Source organism: Camarhynchus parvulus, chromosome 2 (assembly GCF_901933205.1).
Source record: "Camarhynchus parvulus chromosome 2, STF_HiC, whole genome shotgun sequence".
Taxonomy (NCBI): domain Eukaryota; kingdom Metazoa; phylum Chordata; class Aves; order Passeriformes; family Thraupidae; genus Camarhynchus; species Camarhynchus parvulus.
In genome coordinates this window covers 39,152,889-39,168,324 of record NC_044572.1, presented here as the reverse complement: position 1 = coordinate 39,168,324, position 15,436 = coordinate 39,152,889, and the positions used below count along the sequence as shown (strand labels likewise).

General features: G+C 41.4%; 1 protein-coding gene across 8 annotated transcripts in view; it reads right to left on the bottom strand.

The window, feature by feature from the left end:
* The window catches only part of RARB (retinoic acid receptor beta), a 318,469-nt gene that overhangs the window by 14,138 nt on the left and 288,895 nt on the right, over positions 1 to 15,436 (bottom strand). For all 8 annotated transcript variants that reach the window (XM_030943210.1, XM_030943212.1, XM_030943211.1 and 5 more), the window contains one exon: positions 5,423 to 5,583. In XM_030943210.1, the coding sequence (XP_030799070.1) occupies positions 5,423 to 5,583 (161 nt within the window). The remainder of the gene's footprint in view (positions 1 to 5,422; positions 5,584 to 15,436) is intronic.

Here is a 15,436-nt window from a genome sequence, read left to right as displayed (position 1 = left end):
AATGTGGAGGGAGCTCAGCTTGGCTGTGATGCTCTGGACCCCATCCCAGCACTGCCTTCACAAGACACCACCACTACCATCAGTCACAAAGGGGAAAGTCCTGACAGATCCCCAGGGCACCACCAGCCTGACATTCACCCTCACTTGAAACAGCGTGGAGATTTGAGCCAGGAATATTTACATTAGGCCCTAATTGGAAAAAATAAACGCTGACTGTGCTGAGCAGTCTGAAGGAGCATGCATGCTCTTTCCTGCTACCCCTCTCTTTAGGGGATAATTAATTCATTTCATCATTTCTATTTAAATTTTTATTCTGGGAACTTCCTCTATTTTCTTTTGGGTTTTTTTAAATGACAAAAGAAAATGTCTCTATAATGCTAAACCCAAAGTATTGCCTTCAAAATGGTCCAAAACTAATGAGTTAACAGTGATTGTAATGCCCTTTGAAACATTTCTTTCGGCTACTGGAGTATGCATCCCTCAGATTTATTTTATTTCATCCTCAAGGACCTTGGTGAAATACAGTACATTGGAGGAAAAATAAGATCAAGATGTGCAGTCATTCAGGCTGTAATTAAATTTAATAGGCAGTTTATCCAGTTCATAGAAAGATGGCATAGCAGAGAGCTACACAAAGCAGAGCCTAAAGCAGGAAATCATTTTACAATAGGGTATCCATCTGGAAAAAAAGACGTTGCATGAAACCAGCAAGTGTGAACGAAATCTTCATCAGTATCATATGAGGTTACTTTATCATGCTGCAGTGCCAGCAACGGGAAGTTTGACGTGTCTTCTATTAGGAGTAATGCACGGCCGTCGTAACTAATGTAAATCTAACTCTCTATTATGCAAACTGAAGAGAAGGGGCAGTTAATAAAATACAAAATAACCAGGTGTTTTATTATGTCAGGTGCCAGATCCCTCAGCATTGCAGCTAATGTGGTTTACACATTACCTTTGAGATGCTACAAATGGAAAGGGCTTTAATATTCTATCTGTTAATGAATGTCAACACAAGTGCCACAGGAAAAAGAGCTGGATTTTAAGCAGCATTTCTCAGTATTGAAAAACCAAAACTGACTCAATATCAATGTATAGGTTGAACAATAAAACACAGGGTTAAAAAAAATGCACAACAGAAAAAAACTCTGATTAAATTTGCCTGGAGATCTCCTCTATCCATGCTGTGAAAAAGATGCAGACGCTATGACTTTTCCTGAATATTTTTACTGAAGCGGGTTTTTGGGTGTCTTTTCCAGGAGCAGTCTCACATGTTTTTCAGGCCTATGCACCAGTGCACATATGGTGGAACAATACTGTAATACACCCTAGTGGCATCTTTGTCAGTGGAAAAGCCCAACCTTGCTATGAAATCCAATTAAACAGCCATTTTTGCCACATAAATTGATCCCATTTTTTCCATCATTTTTGTTTTTTCATTGCAGGCTGCTCTGTATCCACATTAACAATATGGGATGAGGTACTCATAGAAACATACACAGCAACAGAATCCCTACTGTCTTTAAAATCCACTTTACAAAGGAAACAAGGCTCACAGGGGCACTCTGCCCTAATCAGGAACACTCATGATGCCTCTTTAGTAAAAGCAGCAACGCACTCCAGCTCCAGCGAGTTCACTGAGGACCATGGCACACGTCCCTGCTCAGTCCCAGTATCAGGAGATACACACACCTACATATATATATATATATATATATATATATATATATATATATATATATATATATATTCCTCTTCAATGGCACTGAACAATAGCTGTGTAACTTCTAAGACCAGCACTTACAAAGAACAAAATGCTCTCAAGATGTGGAACCTCTTCACTTCCAGCTAGCCAGGAGAATCTGAAGCAAGGGTTTGCAGAGCCAAAATTGTTTTCTGTTTTATCCTCCCTTTATCACAAGGCTGGATGTAACACAGCTGTAGACTTACAAATAATACCACTCTCAAGGGACAAGCAGTATAGTTACACTCAATTATACTATAAAGTATGACATCTCCAGAGAAATTACTCAGGCATTCTCTCTTACCTGGATGACAGTAATAAAACAGATCTGTTTATGATGGACTTTTGGAATCCATTACATTTAAACAGCTTGCTGATTCTCATTGCTGGTAGAACTGCACTTGTCACTGACCACCAAACGCAACTGTTAAGTCAAATTACCCCGGGAATTTAATACAAGTGCTATTCTCCCATTATTTTAAGTAGACTTCTATTAACTATGCAAAGTATGGGGCCACTTTTTCTTTCTAAAGAGCAGATGGATATAAAAAAAAGTAATTGAAAATGCTTCTCCAAAACCATTTTTAACAGCTAAAAACACACAATGGTGGTGGAAAAAAAAATCCCCATGTAACCCTTCCCTCTGGGAAATGCAGGCTGCAGTGCTCAAGAGTGAGAGGAGCCAGATACAAAAGCCAAATGCCTGAACAGGTTTTTATTGTATCTCTGTAAGGTCTTTTTACTTTATACTCCTATTTTTTTTCTCTTTTTAGCTACAAATGAAATCTTCTTTTAAAACAGTCTGAATGATCATGTAACCAAAGGCACTCGGGGGCTGCTCCTGCAGAACAGTTTCTTCCATCCACCATCCCTGTCAGTACACAAATGCAAGGCTCACAAAATTCAATGGAATCCACATTGGTTAGAAACACTCACTTCTCACCTCTCACTTAGAGAATTAAATTAAAAACTCTAAGGTTATAAAAGCAATCTGTGAGCTCTGTAGTGTGAGCACACCATGCCTCACGACTGACAGCATGCAGAACCAGCCATAAAAGCAGGACTGCGGGCAATCTTCTACAAGAACTAGATTGTTACTATCATAAAAAGCAGAGTGGCATAGACTTTTAACCTATGGACTCCCCTTGGACTCAGCACTTAGGAAAGGGCTCTGTGCTCCTTTGTTTTTTGATTTCTGGTCTCTGCTTCAAGTGTCTCAGGTTGTTGTTGGAGCCCTGCTGTTTGATCAGCAGGTGGTGGTCGTGTCCAGGCACTGGAGCTGTGCTCTTGTGACCAGCACCCACAGCTTCCACATCCCAGATCCTCTTGGATCCTCAGTGCTGCAGAAAGGATTATCCCCTGCCCCTGGGCTGGCGGGAGGCTGGAGGGGAAGATGGCCCTTAATGCAACCCCAGCGCTGCTCTGTCCTTCCCACATGAGCTCTTAACACTGAAGTCCTACATAAGATGCCAAAGTGGCTGCCAGACCTTACCTAAATGAGAGATTTAAACACTCTGCACTTCACACACAGACTATGAAAATGCAGCAAGAAGACAGTATTTAGCACCACTGTTAAATAACCTTAGAGTTTTAGTTCTGATACAGTGTTTGAAGGAAGCTGCATCCCTCTCAAAGATTCAAGGTAAGCCAAAAAAAACTCTTTCAGCATAATTTTGTTATTGCAACTTGTACCATGACAAAGCAGGAGAGGGTGAGCCCTGTGCAGCAGTTCCCTGCTTTGGACTTCCAACAGAGCAATGCTAAAAACAAGAAATCTGCCCCAGGCTGTTCCCTGTCCCATCAGGCTTGAGATATGAATGACCAATATCCAGCCTCAGAAAGAGTGCAGTCAAATTATGGCTACTCGTGTTCCACAGACAGACCAGATTAATCTGATCATTATTGAGATCCAGCTGCTCTCAACAAGGGCTCTGAAATTCCAACAGGGGCATAAACTCCCCACGGGGTTCAGACAGAACCTAAGGATGAAGGCATCAGCAGTGGGTGTGCTATGCAACCAGGCCCTCTCCAATTTCATCCACTTGTATCATTTCAAGAGCTAAAAGATTAATGATACTTCAGCATCCAGTACCTAATGCAAGTGTAGAGGTGCCAAGGTTTATCTTTCAACCCTCGAGGATCTTTGGCAATTACCAGGATGCAGTACAGTGCCATCCCACCAGCTGCAGTGCACTCTGCTAATTCGCAGCTAAGGTGGAAATACATACTAATGTGTTCCTGCTGGGAAGGACCAGAGAAACATGGGGAGGACAGGCTCCTTCCCCAGTACTAACCAGTTTACATGGGGCTCAGATTTAAATGTGAAAAGTGCTGGTGAAAATACTGTCACAACATGAAAAATGTACCTTTTTCTAAAATCACACCATATGTGCTTGCTTTTCTTGCCCTTAAGTACCAAATCTTACACTCAGACCTCAGTTTTCAGCCTTGCACTCTGTTTTGTAAATAGATTAATATGCCATTAAAAAGCACCCTGATTGCTGAAACAGTGAATATTGTTGGCACACGGGGATTTGCCTACACCACTCTGAGAAACTGAATGTTTGTTTCAATAGCAGAAAATTTACTTAAACCAGAGAGCACTCCAGTGAGAGCAGTATTCCACCAGGCCTCTGGGGATTGGTCCCAGATCTTCAGCTGGGGCTGGAGGGCAAGAACCATGGAGGCAGCTGTCTCCTTGCCCCAGCCATGTCACTCCTAAACTCCTGCTCTCAGCAATGACAGCACATGCTTGACTACCTCAGAATGTTTTGCACATCCCTCTGAAACAGCCAATGCTGCTGCAACCAACAGCAAGCCCAGACCCAGTAGTCATTTCTTTACTGGTATGGTTCTAAACATTACCTAACAGTTATGTTTCATCATCTCTTTTATTATTTGATTTGCAAACTCAACATTGAATTTTCTTTAATCAATTAATATTACTGACTTTCCCTGTATTTAGCAACATGTATGTGTATAGAAGAAAAATTATTTCCCTGACTCATCTCTGGAGAAATTCCCATAGTACTGAGCTTCTTAATGGGGGGGCTGATTTTTCATTTCTAAAAGCAGCAAAAGTTTTTGCTGCAATGGGATCTTTTGGTAGACTGGGAAAGGATGTATAATTTTTGAGGCTGTCATGTGCAGAGCCAGGAGTTGAACTCAGTGATCCTTGTGGGTCCCTTCCAACTCAGGATATTCTATGATTCTAGGAATAAACTGCAAATGAATATTTTGGAAACTGTTTTACTTAAACATTTCATATTTTCCTTGACCTTGGTAGCTTTGGGACTATCACCAGTAATCCAGCAGCATTTAAGAACTCCCTACACCTGCAAAGTTGTAATCTGCTGATGCACGAGCAGAGAGCACATCTTTGGGAGCCAAGAAATTTCTAATGAATGATGGAATGTCACTGACTCATGGTCTTGGAGCTGGTCGTTTGGCTGGATTAATCCTCCAGGAGTCTCTTGTGATACCGCTAAGTAGCGCTCACATCTAGGTGCAATTTCTCTCCCCAGCAGACAGCCTTTGCACACACACCTCTGGTTTTTTCCTGGCTTAGGAGGTGCAAAGAGTGAATCTACGGCTCCATCTATTTAAACTGTCCAGAGTCTCCAAAACTCACATCATCCAGGCATATCCAGAACGCTTTGTGCCTCAAATCATACTCACCGTAGTGTATTTTCCCAGCTGGCAGAGTGAGGGGAAGGTTTCCTGGTGAGCTTTTCGGATCTTCTCAGTGAGATCATCTAACTCTGCTGTCATTTCATAGTTTTCTGTGGACTCCTGCTTTGAAGGTTCCTTCTTCTTTTTGTTCCTGTCATTTCTGACAGCTGTAAGAAAAGCAGAGACACAGATCACATGGGGTTATTTGGATCAACCTATGTTGCTTTTGCTGCTCTATTTCAAATCACTGTAAAATGCTGCTATTTTAAACACACATATTTATATTTAGGTGAATAAAAAAATGTTATATGCACAGAGGACATTAATTCCAGCCTACTCATTTAAAAATAATTTAAGAACTAAATGTAGTGAGCAGTGATTAAACCAAACTTCCACAGGGGTTTGTTGTGGGTGTGCCATCACAACCTAGTATCTGCCTTCCAGGAAAGTCTACTGCAACTTCATATGCACAGTGTCTTAGTAACTTTGTGAGGTGGGATTTTTCCACTGTAGAACTACAGTTGTGCACGGTGGATGGCGAAGCCCTCTGCAGTGAAGCAGTCACTATTTTATTGGATGTGAGCAACACTAAAAAAAGACAGCAAATGTCTTTTTTCTTAAGTACCTCAGCATGGAAGATAACAAAGCCCCACACTAATACAAACTCCACCAAACAGAAGTTATTTAAAAGGAAAGTTAAATGTGAAAACAGTAAACAAAAGAAGATGAGACACGTTAAACTCAAGTTCTGAAGATCAAAGGAGAAGCACAAACACTTGAAAGAGGAAAAAATGGCAGTGAAGCTATCTAAAGTTGCTTGCCATCTGCTTCTGCACTCAGATCAGCCTTCTACCTTCCCCCGGCCGTGGGGGATTACTGGAAATATGCATTGTGCTCACTCGTGCTGTAATTGATTTCCCACATATTTGTGTTTTGTAATAAAATATGACAGCTGCTCCATCACCATGCTGCTCTTTGTTCTTTTAATGAAAATAGCTTAATTTTACAAAACGTGCCCAGGAGATAAGTCCATGTCCACAGTATTGCCAGTAATTGTGAATTTTATCAAGAGTCTTGCTGTTAGCTAAAGCTAACGTCTTAAGTGTAACCAGATGCATAAGGCTTTACAACAAAGCCAAGCAAAATCAATCCCTCTCCCCAAAGACTCCATGTCAATATTAAACACCCTGAAGACTAAATCTTACTGGATAAATAAAACCAATCTTAACATTGTTAGTATTCAAAACCTCACAATGTTTAAAACAAGGCCCTAAACTCAGAGGGTGCAGCTGGTGGGTTTGGCACATGTGAGCATGACTGGGGATTTTGGATGGCCAAAGACCTGCTGATTCTTATTTGTACTGTCCTGCCCCAGAAAGTGCATCTATCTGTGCCAGAGGGAGGGAAGCACAAAGCCACTTCCATGCCAGCTCTTTTTCCCTGTGGGTTCCCCAGGCCCATCTCCACATCTTCTGTGGTCACTTCCTACATGCCAGTTAACCACAATAATCACAAAGAGCAGAAAAAATAGTGGGCTGGGAAAGCATCAGAGTCAGAGGCATCTACAGAAATAACATATTGTGTGTAATAGAAAACAAGGAGTAGAGATGTGGTGAACATTTGTTTCTCCTTCACAAGGAGAAAGGCCATTAGGCACACAGTCCATGCAATGTATGGCTCTGGTCTTCTCACTAAAGGTCTGAATTTGCAACTGAGAGAATTCTGACACCAGTCATTCAAATTTTAAGCATGAACTTGACTTAACTGTGTGACAGACCTCAGTGAAGTCAGTCATGTGCTTGGCTGGATCAGGGCTGGGATGCTGAGCACCCGACTGGATTAAAACCTAACTTGAACACCATCAATTTTGGTGTTTGAAGAACACAGACCCAAAGGAGACCAGCAAGAGTGGACCAGAAAGGTTATTCCTTGCAAAGGTACAAGGCTATCAGTGTAATCAGATTTAGGGGGATGGATTGGTTCCTCCCCACTTCCTTTTACAAGCTTTCCCCTCAAGGAAATGCTCTGATTTGTTGGCTGGACCTCAGGGCAGAGCACAAGCACCATGTTTTGCACCAAAAAAACATCCAAGACCCAGAGCTATGTCTCGAGTGCTGCAAACTGCCACTGCACTTCAGAAACAAATCCTAATCACTGCTGTACTTGGGAGATAAAAGAGTTCCTTAGAAAACTCTGTAAACTCCTACACAACCACAAAGAGCAATAAACCTTTGTCACAAAGCCCCACTTACTTATAGCTCTACAAGCTGACTGAAAAATTTGCCAAGCAGGCAGCCTCAACAACCACTTCCCTCAACAGTTTTGAGCTCCTCATTCAATTTGAACATATTATTCAGGCCAGGCTTTGAAGCAGGTGCCAAGGGCTCCCAGAGACAGGAGATAACTCTGGCAGGAACCCTGCCATGCTCCTTTGCTACCCCAGCACTGCTCCTTCTGCAGTGTACCTGAAGTTCCCTTCCCTCCAAAGGGCATCGAAGGGACAGCTGCTGATCAGTTCTCATCACCAAACTGGCCCAGCTCTGTCCTTTTCCTCTTTTGGTCCAAATCAGAGGGTAGAAACGGGAGAAGTAACACAGCCTGAAAACTAGGAACATTTTTTGTTCCTCATTAACTTTCTTAAATGATCGTGATAGCTTTTAAAATAATGAAAATACAGAATAATATATATCTTACTTTATTCATTAAGACTGCATCAGACCTGTCAGTGTTTCCACATTCCCTGTAAGATAATGGATTAAAGTGCTGATGTATAACACCCAAGGTCCAAAAATATAAAGCATTTCAATAACACCAAACTATTGGGCAGATTTAACTACAGTTATAAATCAACACGCAAAAAAAAAAAAAGGACAGAAAGACCTTAAGACAAGACTATGTTTAAAAGAGTTAAATAAAAACACATAAACACACACATACACACATTTACGCAGTAAATTTAAAAACCATCACTGCTCTGGGAACAGGAACTGTCACACCGCATGTGGGAAGGGTTTTGGATTACAGCTTATGCTTATATTACATAAATCACACCTTTTGGTATCTTGATCTTTACATGCATATGATCACATCAATCCCCGATGCAATTCCACTGCCTTTTAATGATGATACGCCAGTGATGAATCTGTGTCACAGTTAATGCTGCTGCGGAAAACTCAGGTTATGAATTTCATTACTTGTGCACTAAATTCTGACTTGATGGCTGCATTAATTAGAAGCTCCCAACAGGGGACAGTATGGAAGCTCTCTTGCCCTCTGAGAACTCTTGGAAGTTAAAAAAAAAAAAAAGGTGGTAGTGTGAGGAAGGAGAATGAAAAAAGGTGTATCTTGATATGTGAGGAAGCCAGGTCTTGGCGCGTCTCAGAAGGCTGAGTGACACACGCCCACACCTGTGCACGTCTGCTTCAATCCATCTTCCTGTGACAGCTTCCCTGTCCCCTTGACACACACGCCAGGACTTGCACTTCCACACCTAGAAACCTCCAGGCAGCAAAAGCAGGGTTCACAAGCTGGCAAAGGTACTTTCTGGTGCCTTAAGAACTAGCCCCTACCTTCAGATGTTCAGCCTCCTCCCTGATGGTAGGGGGGCAGAACATCACCTCTTGTCCTGCTCAGTCTGTTCGCCTCACCCCAAGAGCCTCAGATTTTCTTTTCCTTAGCCTCAGATACACTTTCCCTTTTCTGCTCGAAGTGATGGACAGGGCACAAAAGTTGCACGAGGGTCAGATGCATTCTTCAAGGAAAGCAGGGTCTTCTTTAGATAGAACTAAGTATAGAGAAGACACAAACAGCTTCTCTTGGAGAACCCCAGTTCTCTCATTTAGTAACCTTGCAGCAATTCTCCTGCCTGAGTGGGGTCATTTCAAGCATGTCCTAATGCAGGGAATCGTCCAGTCTTAAACACAAACCCCTCAGGTCCACCAAACTTAGCCACTGCTTGGCTAAGGATAAGCTGGGATCCAGCCCATGAGATTTAGACAGTTTCTAGTCAATCAGGTAAAATCATGGAATAGTGAATATTTGTACATCCATTTGTCAAAGGCGGCACAAACGTGTCCAAGGGAGAAGAACTTGCCACTCACAATTCAATTTTTCCTACTACTTGCATAACCTGCGCTTCCCCAGATATCCAGAAGATACACAGACAGCTCCTTTCATGTATTAAAATGATTAATCAGCTATAAATTCATTATTTGAAATGCTATCACTGCAGTTTTGCCTCTTGGAGATCCCCGTGACCTTTGAAGAGCTCTGTGTACTAGTTAGCTGGTTTTGTTCCTGTAGCAACAACTACTAGTGCTTCCAGTCAGTTCACATTCCTGTAAAACCACACTTCTCTTGTCCCCAAATATTTTGGAAGTTACTCGTTAAGCTAACAAACCTCAAAAGCACCATAAAGCACACAGAGCAAGTCAGTAATTGCACAGTGCTGGGCACAAGGTCGGTCTGCAAAAAGACTCCTTTTGTTTGTAAAGCCCAATGAGAAGAGAAGTGAGAGGTGAACTGAGGTAGGATCTCTGCAGACCTGCCAGTCTTCCCTTCTGGGCAGATGCTCACTGTCCTGCCTGTCCTCCTGCTCCTTGGGAAGCCACCTGTCACTGTCTGAACACCAGGGAGCCTGGGCAGGCCGATGGTGCCACACATGGCTGTGGGGCCGATCCCCAGCACTGCAGCTGGGAAATCCAGCAGCACCAAGCTGTTTGCTAGGGTGGAAACCCACAAACCTTGCACAGCTCCTCCATGCTCTTGCTTCTCTAACTCCAGAGGCAGCTGCTAAAAAAATTCTAATTCTGGCAGAAGGTAGCAGCTGTGGCCAATATTTCAGTCAAATAAGCAAAACGCTTACCTACTGCCAATGCCAAGTGTGCACCATCAGGTTAAACGCCCAATATATACCACACATTATGCATTGACAAACTGTGATTAATGATATAGAATGGCAGTCCATAAGGGTGTCTTTCCCAACAGTCACCTTGGAAAATTTCAAACCAAGGGAGCCTTAGCAACCCTGCTGCTGCTGCCGAACTAGGCTCTCTGACCCCATGGTCCAAAGCAACATCCAGCTGCACATCCCAGGCAGATTCCAGGCCTGAGAACTGGTGGACTAAAGCACAAAGATGAGGGAACTCAAGGAGTTTGAGTTTCCTATCGCCAAGACACATAAAGGAACAAAACAATCATCTCAAAAGCAGCAAAATCACACTCGACACAATGATGAGCCATCAATCCAGGACAGTGGGACTTCTATTCACATTAAGAGCAGTGTAATTGCAAGCCAAGCACACTAAAATACGCAGAACACCAGGTAGTTATAAATAGATTGGTTTCCTAGGTCGTGATTTCCAGATGAAATAATGTTTTCTTTTAGGCAAAACAGCTCAGTCTTAAAAAAAGCCAGGAAACTATTTTAAAACAAATTTCCATGCCAAAACTTGGCTTTGACATATGGAGAATGATTGGAGACAAAGCCCATTTCAAACACAAAACTCTCATTTCTAATGGACAAAGCGAATAACAAGTACACAGTTGTGTAAGGGGCTTACAAAACCAGAACACATCAAAACCTGCATATTTTGTAGCTGATTCTGAGAAATCAACCATGTCAGCTGTTGGATAACAATCGCCAGAAGAAAACATCTCAAATTAAGTGAGATAGCATCTCTCTACAGACACATATCAAAATTAACAGGGAGCACAGAGAAACAATCATGGAAGACATTTCATAAGCACCTGGCACGCTATCATTTTTCCCCAGGCACAGAGCAAGCACATCCATTACAGAATTTGAGCCCGCCCAGGGTTTCCTATTGAGAAATAACATTCAGCTATGGCAAACCCGCCCCGGCCAACACGCCAGGAACCTCAGTTCAACCACAGGGGAACACACCACACATCCAGAAGACATCGTCCTGTCTCCTGCCTTCACGTACACTGGCCCTTCCAGCCACTCCTGGTACTTTTTTTTTAAACCCTTTTTTTTTCTTTTTTTGAGGAAGGTAAATTTGAACTCTGCCTTGCAGCTTTGTATTATTCATTGCATAATTGTTATGTTTTATTAGAAATATGATCTATTATAGCCTTGAATATGGTAACTTAAGTGACACTGAAAATTAGATTATTCTGATTATTAGAGAAGTGAGAAAGGTACTAAACATTTGTAAGGCTGATAATCAATCAGTGTATCCATGTGAGTGCAATAAAAATCAATCAGGAGATAGTGCGTTTAAATCTAATTTTTTAAGCATGACATTTTCTTCTGAGTTTCTTTTTTAAATGTCACCCTCTTCTACAACAGTGATTGATTCTATCCCCAGGGATAGTTAACTCCAACTGTTTTATTCATTGCACTGAGCTCTTGTATCCAGTCTTTTCTAAATATCAATTTAATGACAACAATAATATTTTTGTCAAAATGTGAAATTCAGAAATAGGCATTCAAAAAAGCAAGAAGCACGACAGTACATTTAAACTGCTACAAATACCAGGGACCTTTTAACTAGCAAGCAGTGTACTTAACACAGAAAATGGTGGAATTTTGTGTCCCTCCCATATTCTTTTTCCTCCCATAAAAGAGAAGGCCAAGGATTTGCTTGTTTAAAACATAATTCATTTAGAAATGTTTCAGTAGAGAACAATGAATCACTGGCTATAGGGAGCCTGTGAGTAATTACCTATGCCTTCAAAATAACCTTATTAGGCTATTGTAAGTATAGGGGAGACCTTTGATACCTATAGCCTTAGGGCCCCTATTTTTCCATTCATGCACAGGGGATTTATATGGTTATATCCTGACGAAAGCAACACATCTCCCATTTATGTGTGAGGATAACTGCGGGGTTAATATATCAGAGCTGAGTTATAAGAACAGGTTTCATTATATGAATGAATGATACAAATGGATGCTCTACAGCTTTATTTAACTGGCCTGAAACTTCACCTGTGGTTTCAAGGATTCTCATCAGTCTGAACAATTTTATTTTAGATGTGAAATTTGGCACCTGCTGTTGTCACATCCCTGAAATATTAGTAAGTCGAATGAGCAAAAAAAAGGAGTTTTTAGTCCTTAAAAAAAAACCCAACAGCATCTGAGATCAGATGTAGGACCAAAACTGAAAAGCCAATGCAAAACAACAGGCTGAGAAAAATACCCCTTGAAATTAGCTGAAAGGTATGCCTTCGGTATTCTTTTACTTATTTATTTAAACTTTTATAGTACTGTACTATCCTTTTAATAAAAATTATTTTTAATTTCTTTCTGTTTTTTTTTTTTTGTTTTAAGACATCCAGAAACAAAATCATACATGGGATACCTAGAATTTCCAATCCAAGACCCAAAACCACTCCTGAAGGGAACCAAATGGTTCTACAGGCACATTTGTCCTGAATGTTGCAGAAGAACGGAAAAAAAAAAAAAAAAAAAAAAAAAAAAAAAATCAAACCAACTAAATAAACCCCCCCAAAAAAACCAAACCACCCCCCCCATCCCACCAGAATCCCATAAGCTGTTTCCAAGTATATGAATATACCAACTAATGCCTACCATTATATTTACTATAGTATAACAAATGAGAAATGAAGAAGTTACAAAAACAGAAAGGCAGTAAACAAGTAGGGGAAAAAAAACAGAAGAAAATGTGTTTTGCAGCACATGGGTGTGGGCAGGTAGAGGATGAGGAGCAGCTGAGTCAGAGACAGGACAGACAGGGCATAGCACCTGTACAGGCGTTGAACTGAAAGCAGACTCCTTGGTCTCCCTTACCATCTCCCTACACATTGCAATCAAAGTAGCTGGAGAGATGGGATTATACATTAAATGATGAACTGTTTAAATAGCATTTGCCCTGTGATTTCCATTTTCAAAGTGCTTTAATATCATCAACTAATTGCCAGTGTGAAATAGGATAATCCACACACTCTAAGCAGCTGATGCTTAAATAGCTATTGAAGGTTGTTAGCATTAACAATTGCAGGCAGAATAAATCACTAATATTTCCCGTGAAGACTCACCAACATATCTGCCATGGAAATAGCCTAGCCATATTCATTGCCCCGGACAAAATTTACTCACTGGTATGTTTCCATCTGTATTTCACATAGGCATCACCTCAAGTTACTTAATATAGCCAGAAATTCCCATATGTGAGATGAAGTATCTCCACAAGCAGGTCTTGCAATGTCCCTGTGCATCTTGTGCAGCTGTTAAATTAAACCACACTTGTCATTCCCTCCTCACTCCAGCATACCCCATCGCTCTCAGTATTATGCATGAAATCAGTCACTTCCTTACTCTCAACATAAAATCTATGATTTTTATTAAGATCTACCATGCCACTTGCAACAGGTTTGCAAGTAATTGCATCACCCAGTGGGTATTTCCAGTCTTTCCCTTCCCTGCACAGTGCAGGAATGGGAAGGAGCTCTGGGAATCAATCACTCCATCTGGGGAGGGTTCCTAAATTTACAGGCTTCTGCAGGTAACCCACTGAGAAGTGCCAGCCTGTGGCAGAATCCCCATGACACTAAAACCCTCAGGGAAGCAAAGCATTGTGCTTACTATCTACTATTTTGGCTGCCAAGACCCCAGTGGATTTACTACTAACTTCTGTAGCAGTCTAGATAAAATTCTGCATGCAGATGGTTAAATGAAAATACTCTGGGGAAATGGAGGACAGCTTTTCTGGAATTGCAGCATCTTAACACATTAGCTAAAAATACACAAGCCCACAAACACAAAGTGATTATTCTTTCTCTTCCTTACAGCTGAAGTGACCAAATGTATATGCAGCAGTTGAAAAACTTTTTTAAATACTCAGCCTGAAAATAAATTTCTATTAGGCTACAGTGCATTTCTTTTACCATAGGCTGGGTGAAGAAAAAAATCCCTAAATTTCAAACCCTGAACTTTCAGTCAGAAATTACTGAGAGGCCATTAAATCTGTCTCATCTGATTTCAGCTGTTGAGGTGCCCTTTCAAGCTACCTTCTCAAAGCAACTGCCCTTTTGAGCTACAATCCTGAAGCCTGGTACACTAACTCTTTATGGATAACCGATTATGAGCAAAAATATCCTGAATCTGACCTTTCTCTCCAGGGTCATCAAAAGGTAAATCAGTCTACTTATCTACAGATATTACATTAATTTCTCTTAGGAGACAGTCATAGTAGTACGATGCCTCACAACTGGGAGGCTCTGGGGTTATCCAAAGTCCTCATTTAAATTTGCTGGGCATTATCCAGGACCACTGATGGCCAAGGAAGTGCCTGGCTGTAAGCTAAGACCAGACACTGCACACTATCCCTGCTCACTGCCAGCCAGTAACACTTTGCACTTCAATCTGCCACAGCTATTTTATCTCTTATCCTAACATACACTGAGGAAAAGAACATGACTTACTTTTTCCTTAACTAGCAAGCTACCTACCATGACAAATTGCAACCTCTTTCCTGACAATGCCATCAACAGACTCCTTCAACAAAGTAACTCTCCATAATAAGCCCATTTATTCAACATAATGAATGAGTCCAAGCTACAGGACAAATTCTAGTCATGCATGATAAAACTGACTTTATGGGACAGCAAATGGAAAGGCTACCAAAAAAGGAGGTGAGCTGGAAGACCCCTTCCTTTTGATTGCACACAATCACACAGGACTCAGGGCAATGGCTCCCCAAAAGAAAGAGCAGAAGTTCAGGAGCAATACCAAGACAGTGTGTCACTGCATTTCTCCCTTTTATTATAGGTGGTTTCACGCAGTGAACAAAGGCTGGCTTTCCCCAAACAGGGTTCACTCTCTACATTATTTACCAGAATTAAAAATAACAGCCCCAACTTATCCCCACTGCTGTTTTTGTCTTGCAGTGGTGCTACTCCACCGATCGCAGCAGAGTCCTATTAGTGTAAAACTACAGTAGCGTGGTGGGAGATCAGATCTAATATCTGCATCTGCAGATGGATAACACCGCATTCATACCTAAGTTTCATTTCTTTGTTTTGCCCCCAAGG